This window comes from Vanellus vanellus, assembly GCF_965231255.1.
Source record: "Vanellus vanellus genome assembly, chromosome: 4".
Taxonomy (NCBI): domain Eukaryota; kingdom Metazoa; phylum Chordata; class Aves; order Charadriiformes; family Charadriidae; genus Vanellus; species Vanellus vanellus.
The window spans coordinates 41,046,941-41,071,758 of record NC_138909.1 but is presented as its reverse complement, the minus strand read 5'-3'; the positions used below and the strand labels follow the sequence as shown (position 1 = coordinate 41,071,758).

Here is a 24,818-nt window from a genome sequence, read left to right as displayed (position 1 = left end):
GGGGCACCTCCCACTAGACCAAGTTGCTCCAAGCCCTATCCAACCCGGCCTTGAACACTTCCAGGGATGGGGCATCCACAACTTCTCTGGGCAACCTGTTCCAGCGTCTCACCACCCTTGAGTGAAAAATTTCTTCCTGATATCTATTCTAAATCTCCCCTCTTCTAGTTTAAAGCCATTCCCCCTCGTCCTATCACTACATGCCCTAGTAAAAAGTCCTTCCCCAGCTCTCCTGTAGGCCCCCTTTAGGTACTGGAAGGCCACAGTAAGGTCTCCCTGGAGCCTTCTCTTCTCCAGGCTGAACAGCCCCAACTCTCTCAGCTTCTCCTCACAGCAGAGGTGCTCCAGCCCTCTCATCATCTTCGTAGCCCTCCTCTGGACCTGCTCTAACAGGTCCATGTCTTTCCTATGCTGGGTGCCCCAGAGCTGGATGCAGCGCTCCAGGTGTCTGACCAGAGCAGAGCGGCAGAATCACCTCCTTGTCCTGCTGGCCACGCTTCCTCTGATGCAGTCATACCCACGCTGTATCTTGATTATTTTTTTTTTTTTTTTTTTTTTGGTAAGTATATTTAAGCTTTTCACACGGGGACAGGCTCCGAACAGGAGCCAGCCCTCCTCACCCTCAACACTTTAGACCCTCCGCCCCCTCTACGGCCACCCAGCGCTGCTGCGGAGCCGCTACCGCCGCCCGCCACCGCCCGCCCGCTCTCAGCCGCGCCGCCTTCGCACCGGGCGGTGCAGGACCCACCTCCCCCTCCGCTCCGCTCGGAGGCGGCCGCGCTCCCCGGGCCCGCCCCTCCCTGCCCGTCCTCAAGGCGCTCCGTGACGTCACGCGCACTATGTGACGTCACGGCGGGCCGGCATGCTGGGGGTTGTGGTCCCGCTGGGGGTTGTGGTCCCGTCGGTGGTGCCCGGCGCCGGGCCGCCCTTCCCGTGGTCCGGCTCGTCGGCGCGCTGCGGCGGCGGGCGGGGAGGCGCGGTGCGCGGGCCGGTGCTCAAAATGCACCGTACAAGGGCAGACGGGTGCTGGTGGCAGGGGAGAGAGAGCTCTGCTGCAGCCTCGCTGTGTCCTGCACCCTGCTGCTCTGAAATCAGGTGCTGAGCCCCAGTTTTTCTAGTTATTGCTTGTCTTAACCATACCCTTAACCTTTTACCCTCTGCCGATGTACGGTTGTGGTGGCTGATGCCATCTGCCCAGCTTTGGAGCAGCTCTTGGTCCATCACCTGGACCAAGAGTAGCCTGGGTAACTGCCCCTGCAGCTCACCACATCAGTATCTGGTCACAGGTTGGACCTTCACCGTCCAAAGTAAAATCCAGAGTGTGCTGCACACTCAGTAATTGGGGACAAGTGTTGGGGTGGGTGGAGGGGGGAAGTATCGCTGAGGTCAACGCAATGGTTTCCACGTGCAGTGCTGCAAAGTGGTGGTTTGCTGCAAACCATCACAAGCCCTTCTCGGGCATGGTGCGGCAAACCTGGGCATAGGTGAATGCCTGTGAATCCGAACGGCTGAAGAAATGAGTGACGCGCTTTATGCAATACAGCTGCTGAAATGCATAAGTATTTGCAGGTCCGTGGTCTTCACTTGGTAAGATCTAGTGGAGTGCAAGCGGGGCAGCAAGAAGACAATGAAAAAGGAATGTTTCCTAATATACGTTGCAACTGTACATTTAAAATAATAATGTGCTCTGTTGTTTTTTTTTTATATTATTATCATTATTCAGTTTGTAGCCCAATAGCTTTTTGCTTCTGCAAAAAAACAATGGGTATGTTTTTCAGGTTTGGGATAACAAGTATTTCAGACCACCTAAGAAACATAAAAGATTCAGGGTTGCCCAAAAAAATGTTCATGCTGTGGGTTTTTTTTTTTAGTGATTTCTAGATGAAATGCTGGAATGTGCTAAATATTTTGTACTCATTAAAGAAAAGACATTGTGATGATCTCTTGTGACTGCAGATCACGTATAAGGGAAAAACTCTCAGTCGATACTTGCGTTTTCTCTTTCTGAGTAGCAATTCCATATAAACACTTCAGTATTTCACCTTACGAAGGAAATCACTGGTTGCAAAAGACTTTAATGGGATTTTTACACTTCAAGGTTCTACACGAATATGCCATAAAGCAGGCTTGCCCCACGGAAGGTCGTTCTTAATCTAAAAAAGAAAGTATCAAGGACCAAAGGCACTTGGGCAGACAACAGTCTAACCTTGAGGTAACAGAAGGGATGTGAAAAAGCATCCTCAGTGTTGGAGTGAGTTGGGCTTTTAGGCGTTATTGCTGACGAAAGACATGGGTTGCGCTGATTGTGCTTTTGGAGCGTTACCCATTTCGCACAAATATTTTGCAGCGCGATCACCGGCAAGAAAGATAAAAGCCACCGGCAGCAGCGAGAGATCAGTATGCTAATTGCGCTGCTCTGATGATAGTCAAACATTTGAAACTTACTTACCATACTAACGCTTCTCCTGATTGATGTTGATATAAATCTTATGTGACCCATCGCAAAATTTGGCTTTGTGTGTACAGATACTGAGATATTTATAGCATATGTATGTGGCGTAAGGGAAATATTTCCAGCCTTTATTCTTCTATAATTTCCTTTCTTCCATACTGGAAAGGGAAGAAGTGAATTGTTTATTATCCTTTGGGAACACGCTAATCTGCTGTTTCTCACCGCAGCGTTGCATTTACCTCTATTTCCTGTTGACCTGCTGCTACATCATGTTGTATTTCACTCTAAAATGGCCAATATAATTTAAAAGACTTAACGAAACCGACTTTCAAATGAAACTTAAAATTTTCCTATGTAACTCTACGAGACAAGGAGGCGATTTAAGTTTCAGAAACTTGCATTTTGGCTTTCTGAGGCCTGAGTTTACCTTTGCATCAAGGCTTTTGTTAGGCTGCACCCACGCAAATACCAATTCTGACTTTCAATACACAGCAATTAGTATTTGTACAAACTCCCCTTAAACATACCCTCATATGTGCACGTGGAGAGTTCGGTCAATTCAGCTGTTGTAGCGTTGGGTCCAAAGACTTCATGTTTATCTATGTAATCACGCTGTTATCGTGTAAAACCCTTTTTACCAGATGAAGCTTATGTTGCACAAATCACATGACAAACGGGTGATTTCAACAAAGTCAAAGGCAAGTCCAGCTCAGCTGCAAACAAGGTCCTTCGAAGCCCTGCTCCCGCTGACGTTAAACATACACGTAGTGTTGTGCTGTAGTAGCTTCACTCGGCTCCTTAATTTTACTGTGCAATACATTTAGCACTTGGAAATTTATTTACAGTATCCAACCTGTAGCGCGAGAAGTTGCTGCGCATTTCCGCTTCTGCTGTGCTTCAGACTACTTCTGAGCTTGTTTTTTTGTCCTGAAATGAGGGCGTTTTCTTTAATCTGTGAGAACATTCAGATGTCAAGATTTAACACTGAGGTAATTGAAAATCTTGCTTATTCTAGGCAGGAAGACGATGCATAATCTGGGTTGTGCTGTAATCCCGTCAAGGTTTCATGATGTCACATTAGAGCGTGCTGTGATTACACCAACCAGTAGTTTCAAGCCAAGTTCTTTCTATATGGCTTTTATCAGAATTTCATGTTTTTAGAAAGCTAGAAAATGTGAGGAAAATATTGACATGAATAAGTATTATTTATTTGTGTCAGAAACGGTACGAAAGATTCTTAGACACTGATTCCATATGAATCCACAGGGAAATGAGACAAATTCTCCATTTTCTTTAGATACATTGCCTTTGACAGTTGACTATGAATTTTGAAAAGTGTACAAACTTTATTTAAAACAAGATGTCATTGTTTGAAGGGCATGCTATCTTTTTACAAAATATACAGTCAGCCAGCTAATTTATAAACATATCTCTCAAAAGATCACAATCAATGACTTTTTCAAAGAAAATTTTGTAGTATCATCACGTCTAAAAAGAACAGGCATTTACAGTAATTTTTTTAGACTGATAACGGGCTTCCTAGCACACTTCGGTACTTGGTGTTTTATTTATTTTTACATCTGTAAAGGAACATGCATATATAGCTCTTTGGTAGATACATTCTGGTTTTCTTAAGATTTTATCAATGTTAATTGAATAATTATGGTTATATAAAATATCCAGTGCCACACTAAATCTATATACTCATTTATAAGACATAACTGTTAAATAGTTACTCTTCACCTTTCTTGCTTTCCCATACTCTTTACCTGTACTTCTAAAAAGAGATAGCCATGGGTACATATGAAAGCTCAGTTAAATAAATAATTAAAGAATAAAATTAGTGGTAGTAGAATTTTGGAAAAATTCTTTTCAAAACTCCAAAGGTTTACCTGCAGGGCTGTCTGTTGGCACAGACAAGTTTGACTGTTTTTTTATGGTGATTTTCCAAAACTCCAGAATAGGATGTGATGTTATGTTAAACTTTTAAATTTTTTTCTAAGCAGCAAAATTTGAAACTCCTGTTAAGCTCTGCCAGTATGAATCTGACTAAGGTTTCAAGTTCTTAGAGATGAGGGGTTACGTATAGACACTGATTAGAAAGTTTCAGCTATCCAGTTTTCTTGATTACTTTTCTTTCACTTATAGAAACTTATTAGAAACTATGTGTTGCAAGACAAAATTCTAATACTGGATTTAAACCACGACACTGCTGATCTTCACTCATCTTTATACAATTTACAAAAAAGTGTTGACATTTCAAGACTAGTGCCATAATTTAAAAATCTGGGTATGACTTATTTTCAGGTTTGGTTTAGTTCTACTAATGAAAGGGCTAACATGTTTTCCTTTATATGTAGGTTTGTAATTTCTGCTGATATAAAAAGATGCAAAACGTATATTTTTAAAAACAAAGTATAAAATAAAAACTCAATGTATTCTTGACCTCTAGCACCGAAAAGAACAGTCTGTTTTCTGTTTGAAGTTCTCATTCATTGTAATGCTGTGTTCCAAATATCCCATTCATTTTAATTACAGGAATAGAGTACTACGTAAGAGAGGGGTTGACCAAACAAAGGTTTCTGTTCAATGGTCTATTTTTATGCTCTATTTATAATACTGTAGTGGGTATTTTAGGAAAACTAGTATTAAGCAAATAGTTGTATAGTACTGAAACTTCAAGTATGTTTTAGCTGTCTGGTTTGGCAGCGCAGTTGAAGAAAACAAATGATAGGCTTTGCAGTAACAGCTCATTAGGCGGGAGGATGGGCTTGACCTTAAGGCCTGACTTGAGAGATCTGAGTTATCAGTTTTGCATGACCCTTGGCTAATCTCTTATCTCTGTGTGCTTCAATTCTCTATCTACAGAATGAGGGATAATACTCTCTTTGCTTTCTTATGTTGTAAACTCTTGCTATGCTTACTATACATGAAGCCAGCAGGACCCCTGGTGTGGTGCTGACTTTGGTACTATTGCAGTAATACATTCTTCATTATTATTAAGGTAATTCCATAAAGATGTAATGTTAGGTGTTAAAACATATGTATATATTATGAATATATAAAAGTACAAACCAAAGAAAAAAAAAAAAAGGCCTTCACAGTTCTGTGTTGGAGTCTGACATTATTTTACCCTAAATACTGCCCTGCACACAGCCTGGACTGAGTAGTTAACAGCACGGCCAACTTCTCTCGGTCTGAATAGTACAGATTTAACAGTCTGAATAGACAGATCCTTCCTAATGCCACTGCAAATTCATTTCAGGCACCTGATGTTTGATTTGGTCTTTAACTTTCACTGGTCATTATGGGAGCCAAAGAATTTATATGGAATGGTTCAATCAGATGAGTTTCATGTACATGCTCCCATCACCACCCTCCATTTTTACACCACCCCCCCATACCCCCCCCCCCAGAAGGGTGTGAGCCAGGGGCCTTTGTTCCAGGTCTTGCAGAATGTGGCAGAGAAGACTGCTGAAGATGGGGCTGCGGTGGCTCTGTCAGGTCAACTGTTGTCAATCTGGATGTCTGACTAACTTCTCCATTGGTTTAATTGTTTAAAACACTGAAAAGCCTCTTATGAAATTGCTGGGGAAAAAAGGAGAGAAATAACCATTAATGAAAGACTTAGGAAACTGTCTCATACAAAATTGAATATATTAATTATGAAATAGATGGTTGAAATCTGGGGTAATGTTTCTCGATTTGGAAATGTCAGCTAAAAAGGTTAAGAAAAAACAATCAAAACACCAAAAGCAAGAAGACCTCTTAATATAAGGGAGTTTTCCGCTTTTTTTAATCCCATGCTTTGCCTACATAACTGACAAAAAATCAAGTTCAATCCCTTCATCATTTCAAATGTTGTTACCAAAAAGAGAGGCTGCCGCATTCATCCCAGTTTCCAACCACCTGTTGAAATTCAGGCTTAAGGGTCCATCCTGTTTGCATCTGCAAATAGCTTTATCCGTATGTACAACTCCATTGAGATCAATAAGATTACTCCAGTGAGTCGAGTTACCCAGGCATGTAAATATTTGCTGAATTAGGACTAAAACTGGAAGGGAATGTAAACGTAGATGGTAAATCCTACTTAAGATAAAGGAGCTGAGCACCCACAATGATGACTGGAGTTAACAGAGTTGGCTCAGGTGCCTGTCACACCTTCCTCCCCCATCAAGCTTTGTGGATTTCTAAACAGCTTTATAAAGCAGAATTAGCTTTAGCTAAACGTCTACAAGATATATTATGAATTAATAAGTACAGTGTTTTGTTTCATTATTGACTTTTGTTGCAATAAATCAGCTCCCCACACAGGAGGTAACACTGAAAATAGCTTTTATCTTGATATTCTGTAGCGTAAATGCACATGTATTGTGCAGCTACTGCAGTCTCAAGCAAAATGCATTATAAATGGTTTCAGAGCACGCTAGAGAAAATGTAATTGTTTTCTGCACAGACAATCTCCAGTTTATGGATGCTGGAGGAAGCATGGTTAAATTTATTTCTCTTAGGAACTGAAGCAAGCCATTCAGAAGGATTCAAGAAGTTGCTGGACCTAAATTCCACTGTTCCTGTCTTTCAGTCTCTGCATGCAGAGTGAATTGATCTGATTGCTTATCTTTTTAAGGCTTATGCTTAAACTGATGAGGGCATCTCATTTAATCTGTCTCTTGTTGAAATGAGTGCAGTGAGGAGACATGGCATTCAACAGCAAAGCATCCTTCTGGCATGTCCCTCTTTCTGCTTGAAGCTCAATTCTGCCACTCAGTATGCAGCCCATCTGAGATTAAATTTAAGATATGGTAATCTTTTTTCAACCTCACAAAGTTGCCAGTTTACCATCCCGTATGCACATTCCATGTCTTTATAGGCCAGCACTATAGAGTGGAATGGTACCTTTTTGCATGGCTGTTTTGGGAGTGGTGTAGGCCCTTTTCACCCAGGCAGTTTATGCATTGACAAGATTCTTGGTATAGGGTTGCTAAAAGGTTGACTTTGGTCTCCATTTCACTGTTAACCACTTAGTAAATTGAAACATCTGGGGTCCACAGAGTGCAGGTTCTGCCATCATTTCTTTATGATGCTGTCACGCCTGGGGCTGCAACATTATTGTAATATATAATGAGTTTAGAAGATGCAAAACTACTGGCTGCATGTTTTATTCATTCTTAAATTGCAAGAGCGCCTTGGTTTCCTTTTGATGCCTACCCTATTTGCATATGCTACCTGTGTGCTTCTGCAGTCACTTAGTATTTGAATGTATATGCCCTCATCAGCTATAAAGCATTAATGTTTTTGCACTTGTATAGCCTTTCATCCAAGGAGCTCAAAGTCTTTTGCCGACAATGATTAAGAATTACAGTCCCCCTTTGAAGTGGGTAAATGCCACTACCCCGGTGTTACTGGCGGGCAGAGTGGGGTGGCTTTGCCCTGCATCCAACACCGAAAGAAGCGTCACTGCTTGGAGCCCCGCAGCATCCTCTCCAGCTACCGCTTCGTGAGGGCATCCCGAACGCTGGCTACAGCGTTTGCCCCGCAGCTCAGCCAGTAGTCTGAAACGTTTGTGGGGCAGCAGTTCCTCCTGTTTAGCACACTCGGTTATTTCCCGCTCTGCCCCAGCGGAGGCGTTTGCGCGGGGAGCGGTGACCGGGGATGGGGCGGGGGGGGATAACGGGGAGGGGGAGGCGGCGGCAAGCGGGACCCGGCACCCGGGCGCCCGTCCCGCCGGGCGCCTGGCCGGCCGAAGCCCTGCTTTCACCTCGAACCACCGGCGACCGGACGAAATCACCCCTGTGGCTCGGCTTGCTTCCCCAAACGCCTCTTAAAACTCTCCCGCCGCGCAGGTGTCAATTAGGAAACGCGCTGATTGCGCAGAGCGCGCCCCGCGCGGCGCCTCCGGGGGAAATCCTTGCGGGGAGGCGGCGGGCATCCCACCCCACCCCACCCCACCCCGTCCTCTCCTCCGGGCGCTGTTACCCGACACGCGTGGGTTATTACCTGGCCCACGCTGCGGCGGGGGCTCAAGGGAAGGGCACCCGGGAGTGGAGCGGCACGCAGCGCCGGTGGGAGCAGCCGTGCCGGTGGAGCTTCCTGCGCAGGGCCAGGTTGGCTGCGGAGAGAGGGATGGAGGGAGGGAGAGACAAGTCAGGGCGTGAGAGGGGTGGCCGGCAACGTGCCCCGGTAGCCGCGGCGCTGGGGCGAGCGGTCCTGCCCTCCCCCGGCCCCGCCGCTCCCCGGGGGCTACCGGTGCTCACGGCGGCTCCTGCCGTGCCGGCGGCGGTGCCTCCCGGCAGCAGGTTTACACTAGCTTGAGCCCCAGTTTATTCCAGCCTCCCCCTAACCCCCCCCCCCCCCCCAAAAAGCCGCCGAGGCTCCCGAGACAGATGCCCGGTGCGTCGCCTCACGCCGCCGCTGTAAGCGGGGATGAAGCGCGCAGATCCACGCAGCAAAACGCGCGGCAGCAGAAGTCGGGGCAACTACAAACTCGCCCCGCGGGGCAGAAACGGCGTGTTGGGTGGGCTTAGAGAAACACGCCCGAGGTGCCCACGGCGGGCACGAGTCGTGTCCGTGTCCGTGTCCGTGTCCGTGTCCCGTCCCCCCCGGGCACACGCGGTCACGCCGAGGCATGGCTTACCGGGCCTCTGCCCCTGGGCAGGGAGGAGGGTCGCCAGGAGGAAGACCACGATACAAAGGAGCAGTTGGAGTCTCATGCCTGCGGTCGGTGCGGAGGTGGGCTCCGAGGGCGCGTGTAGATGTCTATAGGCGAAGAAACGTATAGAATACACCGTCCCGCGTGGCTGGAAGGGGGCGGCGGCGCGGGCAGGCAGCCCTGCTGCTCACATGCCAGTGGCAAGCTGGGGAGCCAGCCGCCTTTTCCAGCAAGGTTAATGATCAGGCAGGGGCAAGGTTCCTGGTTTGCACTGCGGTCAGTGCCTCCCTTTCTTCCCTTCTCCCTTTCCTATCCTTTTTTTTTTTTTTTTTTTTTTTTTTTTTCCGTCACTCCCCCTTATTTTCCATAAGCAAACAACGCAGGGATGAAAACTCCGTGTAAACAGCAGCTTCTGTCAGTGCATGAGGGGCGAGCAGCCTCCGCAACAATGCAGCGACTTCACTTTAAATTCAAGCCAGGCGGGGGGAAATATGTAAAACAAGCCCCGATGTTCCCTCCCCCATTTGCAACTGTTTAAACTTTGCATTGCCCATATTGGTCCCACATGCAGAAAGCACTGGCGGTGGCAGGAAGCCCCCGTTCCCCCTCCTTCTTTGTCCCTGCTGAAAGCGGGGGCTGGGAAGTTCCCCCCCCCCCCCCAAGCCCGGCGCTCCTCGCAGCTCAAATGCTTTCTCTCTTCTCTAAACTACCCGCCAAGTTGTGGCTATTCAAAGTGAAACTGGTAGCAGTTAAGGCTAATGGGCGTCTTTTGTACCGTCAAGTATTTTTAAAGGATCAGAATATTCTGGAGTTAATTTGCGAGACTTCCACCCCCACCCCCCCCTCCACCCCCCATGTCGGGTAAAAATAGAAGTATTAAACGATGTATCTGGTACAACATTTTGGGGAAAGCGATTTTGGATGAGACGTTACGTTCGCATAACCCACCTATACATCGCATTATATTTGTACTAGATGATGGTGAGAGCTCGCTTTACCAAACCACGCTGGGGACAGCTGGTGCGGTAACGGCGCAGATCCGCCTGAACAGAAGAAGACAGACAAACCCTGCGAAATGCGTTAGCAGCCGTGTTGGTTTGGAAATCCAGCGAATTACTGGCATCAGTTGAATATTCGACCGGTCCTTTTCTTATTTTCAACCTGCTGACTTCTTGGGATGGAATAGCATCTAGTGATTTGGAAAATGAAAGATTGCCCTATTTGGGAAAAAAAATTGTGTGTTAAAATACGCAGGAAACAGTATATTTCTGTGGAGATGAAATACGGCTATTATTAATAGAAAAGCATTGCCTAAAGTGGTCTAAAGTTGTTCTTTGCCTAATTCCATGAAGAGTTGAATATATGCTCTTTAATGTAATCCCCCCATGTATTTTTCCCCTGTTGTGGCTTTTCCCATTTTCTTTAAAAGCCCCTTTAACTCGATCGTGCATGTTAGTCCCTCCTCATAGAGTTATTACATCATTACCGGGTTACTTGATTTGTCTAGGTAAAAAATGAACCTGTATGAATTGAAAGATAGCTTGCAGTTTGAATAGGTGGAAATAGTTATTAAATGTTATTTTAAAATGATGGTAAGACTGCTGAGGAAGATGTTTCAGACAAAACAGTAAGAAAGGAAATCCTGTGCTGGTTGATCACATTGGTCTGTCATAAGCAGCACACGCTTCCCAGTGTTCGTCTGTGCAGCTTGGTGGTCATTATGTTTTCTCTGTATGATGTCTGGCCTTTAAACTAGACTTCTGTTTAATATCGATGCCACTAGCTCAGCTGAAATCAGGGTCCCATGGTGCCAGTGACAGAATTGTCCTAAAGAAGGTATCATTTCAAATAGAAAGGTGATGGAGAAGAAGTGGTGTGGCCAGGTCGCACAGCGAGTTTATGACAGAATCAGGGTTACATCCCCAATATCCTAAATCTCACTTTGGCACTGTCTCCACCGGGACGCCTTTAGGGATGCATTCACTGGTTCACCATGAATGAGAACATGCTGGCCACCTTGTTCATACCACCCTGCAAATGATGATGACTTTCATTCAGCAGTGAGCTATATAAGGTTCAGGCTCATAATCTTAAGGTGAAAAGTGGTATAGACTTCAAAGCGATAGGGACTCTGTAAATAGCTGAAAGGCCAGAAAGAATGCATAGACTATTGCCAGTCCCTCGGGCTATCTGTGCCTCTTCTGCACCTGTATGTGGTGAAGTTTACAGACATTAAGGAGACATTAAATTTTAAAGGAACTGTAAGATTGATACAGTATCGAAGTGCAATATTTATATATTTTTTTTAACCTTAGTTTACCATGAGCTGTTCATTCCACAGGTGCTCTGTGCAAAAGTTTACAAAGGTTTATTTGACTAATAAAGTCCGAGTCACTGTAACATGAGCATTACAGATTTCTTGTCATTTTCATGGAAGCTACAGTAATAATTTGATGCTTGCCCACTGAGGAAATTTCTGAAATGTATTACAGTCCCACTCTAGAATTTATAGTTCTTCTGCAAGCAGTTTCCTTCAGGTACTTACTTTGACACGGCATGCCACTACTTGATATTAGGCAAAGAACAACTAGGCAGAATGTAGTGATGTAAAAGTTCTGCCTTTTTCACAGTGTTCGCTGGTGGGTTTTGTGTTTTGTTTTGTTGTTGGGTTTGTGGGTTTGTTTTTTTTTTTTTAAATGGCTTAAGAGGAAAGGGAATGTAAAGTACATAGGAAAGCTGGAGGTCTGTAGATAATGCTTTATGAGCTAGAAGAATTAGTTCTTTGAATCAAAAGCTTCCCTTCTCTCTTACAATCGGAAAGGAACACCGTAAAGGGATGATGATTTCAGCATTTATGACCTATATCATTGTTATTTTTCCAGCAGGCACTCTGTTGCCTACCTCTCCTTTGATAGGATCAAAATAGTCAAATTATCAGTTTAATTCCAGAAAGTGAAAAAAATAGTTACCACATTGCAGAAATAATTTCAAAAGTTACAACAAGGAAAATTTGGTGTGCCTTTCCTGGATATCAAACATTAACTGTAAGTAACATGCATGGCATTGGCTTTTGCTTGACACATTTCAGTAAGTTATATTCAGTACTGTACACTTCACTGGGTATAAATTGTTCTGCATGACATTTTCAGTACAGAGTGACTGCTACAGTCTATTTGGGGAAAAATAATTTGAAATCGTTGTGCCATTTATAAGAACAAGATTGGGAGAAAGAAGGGAAAAGTGACTGTCACATATAGAAAAGTATAAAATATTTTGATAATTTAAATGAGAAAGCAAGTGATTGGAAGCACAAGAGATAAAATAATGGGTAGGAGCGGTAAAATTCATAGTAATAAGAAGTAGAATAAGCAGAGTTGGATGGTAACAACAGGAGAGAAAGATAACTTGGTGGTCATTATGTTGCACTAGGCACTTCCTAGTAAGGAGTAAGGGATTAATTAGCATTCCCTGCTGGGTTGCTAGTCAGAAATTGAATCCTCCCTTTCCATTGAAGGCCAGCACATAACTATAAACTACAGTTTATCATTAATCTTTGAGAACAGCTTTCAAAAGCTATCGGTATAAGATGTTAAGTGAAGCTTCTCAAGTATGGGAATTGGTTGTTATAAATGGCAATACTGATTTCAATCTCTGTATCTTGGATAGCCCCTGGGATAATATATCTTCCCTTCCTAGAGGTCTGTACAAATACATTGATCATTGTGGATCTCTACTGTGCTATGAGAAGACAAGCCGAATGCTCAGCAGAGTGATAGTAACAATGAAAATTCTTGTTTATTTTGACTTCGGAGTGTCAGATAAGATACAATATCAGAGTTTCTAATCAGATTTTCTAACTTTGTGTTACCCAAATTCATCCATCCTTCTGATCTGGAGGAATTATTTCACTAACCAGACAAGATCAGGGATAAAAATGTGTACTTCAAAGAATTTGGTGAAGCAGATGATCAAGTCCAATGGCAGATGTCACTAGGAAAAGGTCTAGGTTTTTCCTAGTTCCTTTCTATTGCATTGCAAGAGTGTACGAGCTGTGCAACAAATGAAAGAAAAAATGCAAAAAACTGTATGTGAGTCACTGCTTGAGGTGAAAAAGTTGGCAAAGAAATTCTCAAAGGGGTACATTTTGAAGTGTTGTTTAGGCGTCTGTGATGTATTTTTTTTTCACCACATTTTCACTGGGATTATTATCTCATGGTTTTATTGGGTCTATGCACCAGCCACGAATATAAGGGATGGTTTTTCTTCAGCTCAGGGTATAGCATCAGAAGCCAAGTATAATGTTTGCCTTCTTCAGTGACTATAATTGTGAAGACTACTTTTTCTAGACAAAACTTCATCGGCTTGAAAATTATGACTTCAGGAGAAAATGTTGGACTTTCTGTCATGATTTTAATCTGTGCTTGGAAATGAAAACCTACTCAGAAACTAAACCCCATTCGTCCTCTTTTTGCATTTTATGCTTTTTCTGGAGGAAAAAAAAAAAACCCTCACAAACAGGGAAAGCCTGTTTGTGCTCAGCTGCCTTTCCTGCCTGGGGGGTGACAGTGCTCCGGAAGAAAATGGTGGTCATCAGGCAGAAGGAATGTGCACCAGTAACCCGACACTGGAGACAGATGTGCTCAAGGAAAGGAAATGGGGGATGGCTCAGACTAGGCTAAACCTTGAACAATTTTGACTTCTTTTTTTTTTTTTTTTCCTGTTTGAGAGGTTTTCCACGTGCGTTGCAGAGATGCACAACCTAGAAAGTACATTTTCTTTAATTTTAAAGTGGGAAGACAGTTTACTGCGTCCATGACAGCATCTCCAGGGTCTTACTGCAGTACAAGTCATAATTATAATTATTAGAACAATAATAAAAAGGAAAAACATTCTCTGGTAGACTTCAGTCTGTCTTACTTCTGTAACCCTACAATCTGTAGGGTTGATTTCATTTAATACAATGAAAGTAATTCCAGCCACACACCTGCATGATCATAAGGTTCCTCCTAAGACAAATGATGATTTCATCAGTTACCTACACAACCGTATTGATGGATTTTCCTTTTTACAGGAGGAAAACACGTTTACATGGGCTTGATGGTGCACTTATTTTTCAGTTTTTTTCCATCCCTAACAAGCAAATCTGATTCTATGGTTCATCTAGGAAATATATATGTATTTTTTTTAATAAGAAAACAAAAAGGTGAACTCTGGAGCAGCAGTCCCTGTGATCCCCACCAGCGAGACCACATGTTCCGTTTCAGGCAACCCATTCGGGGTCAGATTCTTCTCTGGCACTGGTCATAATTTGAGAGCTTTTTTAATTTGAAGAGACATTTATGTTGACTTGAATTAATGATGTTCAAGAAAAAAAAACGCAATGCTTGCAAAGCACAAGGTTCTATAACTAATTTTTATTTGCCTGTTAATTTTCAAATATGTAACTGCCTTGCCTATCTAGACCCTTCGTGCCCTAGGTTTCAGCAGGGAAAGTCTTTAAAAAGTATATTTTTCACATTATCATGAAAACTCTCGTCAGTGATCATGTAAATAAGGCAAACAAGGTTACCTTTCTGCTGCAGCATCTAACATACATTTAGGAAAGAGAGGTGCTTATTGCAGTTTTTAACATACGTGTTCCTGTTTATATTTGCTAGGGAAAGTTCAGTAAAGAAACATAGACATATTTATGTCCTGAGCCCTAAGTTGTAGATCTTCACATGCAGCTGGAAAATTATTTGTTTTATCTAAATCTATCCCTTTAGTTGTACAAATGTCAGTAAGTTTTTCAGATAGAAAGGCTTATTTCCTGGAGATCATTTTCTACATAACTGACCTTCTGTTTTGGATCTGGGCCGCCACTAGCCACCGCAAAATTTTAATGCAGGAAGTGCTGGGACGTGCTTGGCAAATTTCTACAGAGGTTGGATGAGTAATTACTTGAGAGAGAATGTCAAGTGACCCTCCGGCTCTTTGCATATTTATAATTCTGACTTTGGGTAGTAACTTCGGTTTGCAGTTTCAGTAGATTTTTTTCCATGTTGCTTGCGGTTTATCATCAGGGATACGGTGTCGCGTGAAGCAGCTCCGTAAGAAGAGTGAGCTCAAGTTCCCATCAGGGGGTATATCTAGTGTGATGTTTTAGTACTCCAAATAGTTGTCACCATTAATATTAACCCTCTGCAAGTCCCGTCACCGACTTGCAACAAGGCGAAATGTGCACTTTATGTACGGGTTTTCCTATGAGGGTTTGGACCTTTCTAGCACGGTCCTTTGAACTTTGCCTCTTGGCAAAAAGGTTGCAGCTCTGCCTTGCTCTTCATCAATGGCGAGGCTGTGGTACTGCCTTTTCCTACTTTTCCTATCTGAATTATTTCTTTATCTGCTGTGGTCAGGAAGGTCAGCCTTTCTGTTGCCAACACAACTGGCGAGAGGTGCAAAAGCAGAGAAGGTATGTATGATTTTTCCACTTTCCTGACCTTCAGGCAAGCTGAAAAGCAGGAATTGCAAGCTTTCATTCAAATAAAAGATATCAACACATGGAAAAGAACAAAGGCAAGAAAGTCAGGCTTTTATTTTGGGAAAATGGTGAACTTCTCATTGAATTCCTACATTGTTTGTCCTTTGACTGCCGTGTGGGAAAGGCCAATGTTTTCTGTTTGCATATTATATAGTTTTGTTTATTGAAAATTTTTGCAGTGCTTGCTCTTAGTTAGGGTAACAGCGACTACACGATAACTGGTCTCGGGTATTTTATTAGCTGTTCTAGATATTGTATACTTCTAACTAATAACAGATTTTCCAAGGGACGAGATTTATATTGTAGACTTGTGAGACCTGTCTATGCCAGCATCTTTTTTTAATTACATACGCAGGAAAATTCAGTTACTGTGCAGTGGTAACAAAGTCCACCCCGCTGAAAAGACTGCTCTGAAGAAGCTGTCAATGTCTTAACTGCTGCACTTGCTAGACATCTGCTCTCATCAGTGCTTGCCGTGGATCTCCTACAGTAATGATCCTACTACTTCTCCCCCTGTTGAAGCTGCACTGATAGGAAAAGTGGGAAATTTGGAGGAAAAAAGCCTACAGCAAGACAGAGCACTGTAACCTGTCACCTCCTTCTAATCCCATAAGGTGATTACTGGCTGTACAACACCTATAACTATACCAAATAAGGTCCAGTCATTTTTTTTTTTTTTTAATGGAAGAGGGTTATATCTATCAATGGAAAGACCAAAGACTAAATTAGCAGGGATGATGTAGTGGAAATTTTTGCAATGCCTGACGTTAGGTACAGGGTACAGAGAAAGACTATCTTGTAGAAGCTGAAGCAGCTGTGCAGGAGCTCAGCATTGTTTGGGAGTTTATTTTGACAGTTTTGAAAGGTGAAGATGATTTGCACTGGTTTATGTGTTAAATAATAATCATCCTCTCTAACATGAATAAAAGGTACAAAGCGAAGCTCAATGTAAATGGAGTTCACCACAAGGATTCTTGTGTTAAGCCCTCAAAGAAGATCTTGAGACTCCAGGCTCATCAGAGTTTTGTAATGGATACTGTACTCACTCAAAAATAGGTGAACCTAGGAAACAAAACAGCAACCAAAAACACCAGCCCTCAGACAAAACACATGGTTCGTGGAAGAGGTTACGTTATGCTATGTGCGCAGCTGAGCCTAATGTCAGGAAGTGCAGTTGATGAGGTGTGTTGCATCACAGCTTTAGAAACTCTCTAGTTGAATTTGGAAGTGTTTTTATTTGCTTTTGTGGCCTGTAAATATTTTCAGCTTGCAAATTTCTATAAAATAGTCATAAAAATCTGTTACCAGAGACCCTGAGGAACTTTCCTTTTGATGTGTGCTATTTTCTAAAGTTTCTTTTGCAAAAGGAGATGTGGTCCTTGCTCCTTTCAACTTACTCCCGATTGCTGTGTTTGAATCCTTTAAAAACACAAAAACAATGTTGTTATTGATACAGAGGTGAAGATGCTAATATATATAAATATGTATATGGGGTGAAGGTGTAATTAGTGATTTCATCAATTTTTTTTTTAAAAAGAATCTTTAAGAATCTTTATTTTAGCTTTATGGGCAGATCCCGCACAGCTTAAATTCAAGTTGTGTTGCTCAGTTGTGGTAGACTGTAAAACAATCATCTCATTTGTTTTCAGTGATTATACATGTAATGTTTTCTCACAAAAAATAAACTTGATTGAAATGCTCTTTCTAATGCTCATGAAAACAGCTAGTAGTGTTTAAACATTTTCAAGAAGAGCTCTGTGTTGAAAAGAAGTTGAAATGGAAAATAATTGTAGAACTGCATCCAGTGAGGGGTGACTTTTGGTATGCTTTTGAAAACTGGCCTTCGCGTTTGGGTGCTATTGTGGATATGTCTGCATACTAAAGCTACTTTTTGCCCTTTTTTTTTTTTTTTAATGAGATGCTAAGGGGAGTAGTGGATAGCTAGCAGTGGGCTTACAAGATATACTTGGAGACAGTGATTTGTACCTTTGTAGTTAAAAAAAATAAATGGGCTTAATAGTTTTCCAGCATGATACATGCAGCATGGAAAAATCTGAGCCTGAATGTCACCACTCAAGTATATATTGTGGTGCTGATAGGTAGTAAAACACGGTTTTCCACTTCCACAGTGAGCAAATTAAATATAGAAATCCAAAAGCTTCCTCTGGCCAGCCCATAGCCCCTCCGAGTGGGAGTGCGGTAGGCCTGAGGGAGCTGTGCAGCCTCCTGGCTGCCAGAGCTGCCTGGGGCTGCTTTAGCCCCCGCCTTACTTAGGTTTAGGTTAAACTGTCTTTAAAAACCCCCAGGGAGCTGTCGTGACAACAGACAGGGATTAATGGGATGCAGGAGTCCAGGCTTGTTTCTGTCAAGGCGGTTGAGTGGGCAGTGAAGGGGCAGAGGCAGCTATCAGTAGTTCTGCCGTTTCTGCGCTGCGTGACTCTCCAGATATCTCACAGGGGTTTAGTAACCCTTCGGCTCTCCCCCTTGCCCACCTTGTGTTGTCGCACTGCTACCAGGGCACTGTTGCAAAGGTCCACTGGATATGAAATCACACGCCATCATCTTTGCAAAGTCATCTTTTCAAGAATTTTGAGCTTGGATTCAATATGACTGCAATTATTTGCAGTATTTTTGTTTCCCTTTTATAGCTTTTACAATGTTCTGGGTACAGATGGTACTTACGGACTTATTCCTTATCTACAGTAGATTTTGGTGGTGTCCAACATTGAAAGGCTGGGGACGTCTCAGCACTCTCCACTATCACAGGTTTGGGACTACTGCAGAGGCTCAGATCTTCCAGTCTGCATCTTCACGGATATAGAGTCTTGGAGGCACTGGGCTTTCTTTACGTGTGCTGTGTTGCCCATGACACAGGCAAGTGCCTGTTGGCTTCCAAGCTGCTTGGAGACAAGGTGGCTATAGATGCCAGGCCACCACTGTCCAGGCATTCTTTGCAGCCTCTTCCTAGTTGTCTTCACTCTCAGGATGGAAAACAACAGCTAGATTAATTGGTTTTGTGCCAGTAACATCTTGCTTCTGCTGTCTTTCCTGAGGAACCCTTTGGTTTCCCATCTGTTGTATTGTGGTTTTATAGTTTTCACAAGGTATGGAAAGGGTACTGTGGCCCGAAGATAGGGAGCAACTGAGAAGAAGTTATAAGCTCCACAGTTTGTTCTGGCAGACAGAACGTGTCCTGCGGACTGTAGCTTGGACAACTTGTGGATACTATTTCAACTGGAAATCCCAATGAAGAATGAATTTATAGAATGAGTGTTAGAAGTGTTCTTCACAAGACTATGTTATCACTGCAGTGATTTACCCATACCAGGTTTAGGCATGCTAGCTATGGTTACCTGAGCAGTGTAATAGTGAAATAGCCGTGCTCCTGAGTATTTGCTCACGTCCCCTGATGTGTTTACAACCTGTTCTTAGGGCCGTGCTCTCATGGTGACAGGCGTAGCCTTCCTGAGCTGACTGATTTAAGGCCATCATTGAATTGGTACTAATTTCATCCTGATTAACCAGCATTAAATTCTGTGTACTTAGAGAGCTAAATAAATTATACGAAGGGTGTAGACAATAATATATTAATATAAGTGCATTCTAGTTGAAGGCCACCAGCTATAGCTTTTATTCTTTTCATCTACTGTCTGTCTCTGGCATGTAGCAGTATAAATAGACCATGCTCTATTCTTGTATGATAATTCGTGTGTTTTTCTATACCAACAGCAGGGTTTCATGACTTTAAATGCTTACAATACTAGGCATATGAAAGCTCTTGCAGAATTCAAACAGAAATCAGCAGCAGTCATCTTTGGAAGGCATCAACAAACTTGCTGTTCCTTGTCCCGTTTGTCAAAGGATTAATGTCTATTTACTAGAGCCTTTTAGTTGAATGTCAATAGCAACAAACTCAGCTCACAGTTTTATTGATCAAGAGAAAGCTGTATAATTTTCTCAGTGTGTATCAGTAATAATTGAATTGTTAAAGTAATGTTTATACTGCAAAAAATATTTTTTCCTCTTTGTTTTTTCCAAGAAATGCTGAGGAGAACCCAAATAGAAAGTTGACGTTTATTAGACTCTAAATTAAGCTTAAGCGAATTAGTGTTATATTTATAGAACTGTGACTACACTTTTTATGTAGAATTTTTCTAGATATTTTAAATAGAACAGTGATGTACAACTAGCTGGTTGAAATACATTATTTTCAGGCTTTGGTGCAGTTGTTACACATTAACTAACACTGTGCTAACAGCTAAGTAAATGTTTGGCAACGGATCAGAAACTCTAAATGAGGTCATAACACATGGAGAGGTCCTGAGAGCTTACAGTTCCTGTGTGTCTCAATGAATATTGTAGCTGTTAACCATTCTTCGCAGCTTGTAGGCTCTCATCTAACGGTGCTCTGGAGTGTGTGCATGTCATTAAGCCAATAAGTAGATCCATCAGCTTCACTAAGGCCGCTCGTCAGCTTAAAATTATGTACAGGAATGCATACTTTGCTAGGCCAAGGTGTCACGGAATAAATAAGTATTGTTGGGAGAGTTTCAGTACAACAAGTTGAAAGACTTGAGAACATCTTTGTCCGGCATGGTAAGTTGCTGCTTATTAAGGTGTGTGAGCAGCAACTGATGTTCTCTATGAAAAGCATTGTTTTCTATTTCATGGCAGCTCGTGAGATCATAAATACATATAATGTACTCTCGTTTTATCCTTGCATAGAAATTATCGTTATAGTTGATGCGGTACATGCAGAACTGTGACAGTAATGATTTTAGGCTAATAGGCATGTTTCTTATGATGTCAGGCTTAACTGAAAGCCAGATATTCACCCAGCCCAGTATTTCAGAGGAAACAGTTTATGTTTACCCCACATCGTCTCTAGTAGTTCTGATGTAATTTGGATTGATGGATTGACTGCATCACAGTGGCTGCTAACTGGAATGGCATGGTAAGTAGAAATGCATAAAAGAAAAGTAGTGCATTCTTTAATGAGGTAATTTATAGGTAAATATCTTCTGAAGTATTTAATTGTAAATAGGGGAGAAGAGCTCAAAGTCTTTGCATTATGCACTGGAAAACTGATGACTAATTCTTAATACAGAACAAAACTAATAGAAATGAAAATGTGAGTTATTTGGACGTTTGTATGAGGCCCCTCTTCTAGCGAGTGGTAGAGACCACTAAGAAATACTGGTACAAAACACAGAAAAGGAAAAGTATTTTTGTGAATTTTTTGTTGAAACACCATCAGTTTATTCAGAGTTTCATTATCTCTTCTGTTATCAAACAGGAAATCCTGTCTTTGCTTTACTGTCTCTGAAAGTTAGTCTTATCAACCAACCATTCTTTGCATTTGGCTCCCAAAGTTTCTTCCACTTCTAGTATCTCACAGAGTGATTAGCTCTGAAAGAAGCAGGTGGAGCCAGCCTGTGTTTAGCGCTTGTACACACCATTGGATTTTTTTTGTTTGTGTGAAGACAGAAAAGATAATTCTAGACTCACTGAGGCTGATAAAAAAGTGTCCTGGTTTTCAATTTGTTCAGGATTCCACTTGCAGAAAATGTAATCACTACTCATAGGGGACCTGGCCTTCCATTAGGGCAGAACCATGTTTAGCAATACTGTCAGCTGTATCGTAATTATACACTAATGGTGGTATTAGGTGTACAAAACCTCGTTACCTGAAGTTAAACATTTTGAACTGGAATGACTTCAGGAACGTGTTTTGGTTTTGTATTAGTTTTGTGTTGGTTTTTTTTTTGTGTGTGTGTGTTTGGTTGGTTGGTTGTTTTTTTTGGTGAAGAAAAAAAAATGTCTTCACTGTAGGGTCCTTTTTTAATATATTTTGTTAAACCTCAGATTTTATCTTTTGATGAAGATCCAGAATGGTTTAAAACCAAAACCAAAACAAAAAACAAACTTAAGAAAATTTCTGCTGACTTAAAAGTGCCTTTTTCCAACAAAATAATTTAAAAGAAAAATCCCAGTGAGGGTTATTTATAACTACTTTCTCCCAAGTTCGATATGTAGTTATAATCCCATGCTGAATACCAGCCATGATGCAATGCAGATTTCGAGGATGAAGATGAAGCTAAATCCTGATTTGGTTGGGGTTTTTAATAGCTAATTTTCATATTGTTTAGTTGCTTGTAGCTCCCTCATTCATGTAGAAAGGCCAGCAGAAACAGAAAATGAATCAAATGTGAGATAGGTCATATATTCATTACTTGAAGGAGCGTGTCGAAACATTTGGAGAATTGTGGTTTTTAACAATAAATGCATATTTTATTTTACATTTGTAAATTAAAAAGAATCTTGCTTCTGTAAGATGATAGAGTTGCTTGCTCATCAACCTGGCATCTAAGATCCAGCCTGTTACAATTTTCATGTTCTTGCAGCAAAGCTGCTAATTCTTTTCTTGTTGCCTTTTTTTTTCCCCCTGGTGTTCTCCTTGTCTAACCATAAGCCCAATGGATATATTCATATAGCATAAGAACTTTGGTTCTGCTTTTAGTTTATCATGTAGATGTTTCCAGGTGACGAAAGGAGACCTTTTGAAAATGGCATGCTCCTTTCTTTTTTTGTTAAGCGATGGAAAGCACACCCTGGTGCTGACAGCGGCTGCTTTTGTCTGGTTGACATGTACGCATAATTTATACAGCCTTATAAATCCTGGCTTTATGGGACTATGTGTCTTACAAACAAGATGAAGAGTGTCCCTTTCGGAATGGATTTGTTAATGCTGAGAAAGAGTGATATTCGCTCCCTCTAACCTCTTGACCACCCTTTAGTAAAATAGCACGGTTTAGCGTTAATGGATTAATTGCATGAGTAGCAAACATCTTCCATTTTCAAAGTCAGGGCAAGCTGACACCTGTATTGTCCTGTATTAAAAATAAGATGGTGTTTCGGAGAAAAAGAAATAGGGAGGAAAAGCCTATAAAGTAAGACTTACTGTGTTCAAGAGTAAACTTTGAAAGGCCTTGGCTGTATTTATATCTGTTATAGTAGTTATAGACAGTTATCGATGGAGTAGATATTAGAGAATTATATCCTTTCTAAAAAGATTTAAGAACTTTTTAGAAACATTTCCATCTCTTTGTCTATTTTTAGGTTTGTGTAAAGGGTAGCTCCGATCTCCAATACTTTGGAACTATTCTTCCCCAAACTAGCTCTAATCTTTGAATTTTATTTTACCCAGATCAATTTAATGATCATCCTGTATGGAGAAAAAGGCTATCCGGATCAAAATGCATCTTTTCCCCCTATTTTTGTGAAGAACTAAAAGAACCAGGGTGTCTACTTGTTTTAGCATTACACAGGTACTTCTTTGTCTGTCCAGAATTATCTTTGTCTGACAAAAGTGGGGGATCCCAGCGTTGCATTCTGAGGACAGCAGCCCACTTCATCAAAGATGACTGTTTAAATTGCCCTCTAAACATCTACCCATTAATAAACATAGTCAAAAAACCTTTCCAATATTCTTTACTGAATTATCCCTTTTGCGATAATTTTGGGATAATTTGCCAGAGGTGAGCTACCCCCCAAAAAGTAAATGTAAGTGAATATTTGATATTCCTCTGTAAATGGAAAGTTAGGAAGAAATAAAAACAATAAACCAGATCTTCTAACAAAATGTGTAAAAGCAGCAAGTCTTTTATTAAGAAAAAAACCCAACAAACCTAATGAAGTAGTTAAATTCTAATTTTCATTAAGATTCATTGGCAAAGAGAGACCTTTGATTTCTTCCCAATAACTTTTTAAAAAATGTTTGCTACAGTGCTGCTTCAGTTGGTTTTAATTGCTCACACACAACTGGAGAATGTGTTAATTTGCTGTGATCCTTGTTTATACAGAGGAGTTGTGCTGCCTTAATCAATTTATTTAGATTCTGCTGTAAATTGGCACTACTCCTTTTTATAACAATGATGGATGATTTAATGTTTTCTCATAACATCTTAATGCCCATTGGCTACTAATTTATGCAATTCCATGCATTTTGTGTTTCATTAGGCTTTGATTTTTGTCATAGTTGCTGGTCCTTGGCTATACAAACGCAGAAATTTTCTTTTTTAGATCATATAACAAGTTTTGTAACAACTGTACCTCTTAATAGCATTGGTCTATCTAGTCCCATGTTCGACAGAAGTTTATCCTAGATCTGGAAGACCAAGAAGAAGTAGGAGAGCAGTGATCGGTCAGTATTAGTTGTATTGGCACCATGGCGCCCAGGCAGCTTGGACATGGGTCGCTCACTGCCTGCTGCTGTAGGCACCGTCCAAAACCAAAGCTGAAGCCCACCAAAACCCCTCTCTATAATCATAGAAGTATTGTGGCTGTGGATGGTCTAAGGCAAGACTTGTAGGGAAGAGAATCTCTCATTAGATCAACCCATTCCTTGAGGAAAACAGATGACTTTTCAGGTACGCAAGCCCTACTTCAGGTCTGAAATAGAAACCAAAATTAGGAATGCAGTAGAGGTATTGGTTTTATAGCACGCTGTAGTTTCCCCATATGTTTTACCGTCACCTTAAGAGTGTTGCATTTTAGTCTCTGCCCCACAGGAACTAACCATCTTAAACTCTCTCTGCTTACTAATACTCCCTTTTGTTATGCCTATTCCAACTTTTTTATTCCCTTGGATCACCTAACTTATTAATGTAATTAATATAAGCTTAAAGGAAATTGTTCTCAACCTGTGGCTTCTATTTCAAACCTGTCCTAAAGCTTGTCTGTTTCTCCCGTTTAGATCTATCAGCCTAATAAAAGGTATCATCCTTTCTGAAATCCTGATCTTTTTATAAGTGTAAGAAGCAGCAGAGGGAAGAGACAGACAATGAAATGATATCAGTAAGTTTAAAAGGCAGTGACTGTTGGTTTTCTGCCTCCTTGATCAGTTTTGGATGAAAAAATGCAGCAAAAATAGATTTTTGTGCTTTGCCAATGACAGTTTGTTTTAAACAGCATGAATTTTGACTCCCAAAGCTCAAACAGTTTGGCATTTTCTAAATCAAATGGAAACAAAAGCCTGGAAAGTGGTTATCATTAATTTTTGCATACAGTTAAAAAAATACAGTGCCTGAATACATTCAGTGACCATTCAGAGCATATTTGCTCGGGTGTAACAATTATGCAAGCTCTAGCAAAGACAGATAAAGAGATTTTTGTACTGGGATAAAACCTCATTCAGA

General features: G+C 41.5%; 1 protein-coding gene across 1 annotated transcript; it reads right to left on the bottom strand.

Moving 5' to 3' along the window:
* Window positions 1–8,472: 8,472 nt before the first annotated feature.
* APELA (apelin receptor early endogenous ligand) lies at window positions 8,473–9,162 on the bottom strand (the record flags this gene model as incomplete). Its single annotated transcript, XM_082482731.1, has 2 exons — window positions 8,473–8,561; window positions 9,087–9,162. The coding sequence occupies 2 exons, from the start codon at window positions 9,160–9,162 to the stop codon at window positions 8,473–8,475; spliced, it is 165 nt and encodes a 54-aa protein (XP_082338857.1).
* Between the last annotated feature and the right edge of the window lie 15,656 nt (window positions 9,163–24,818).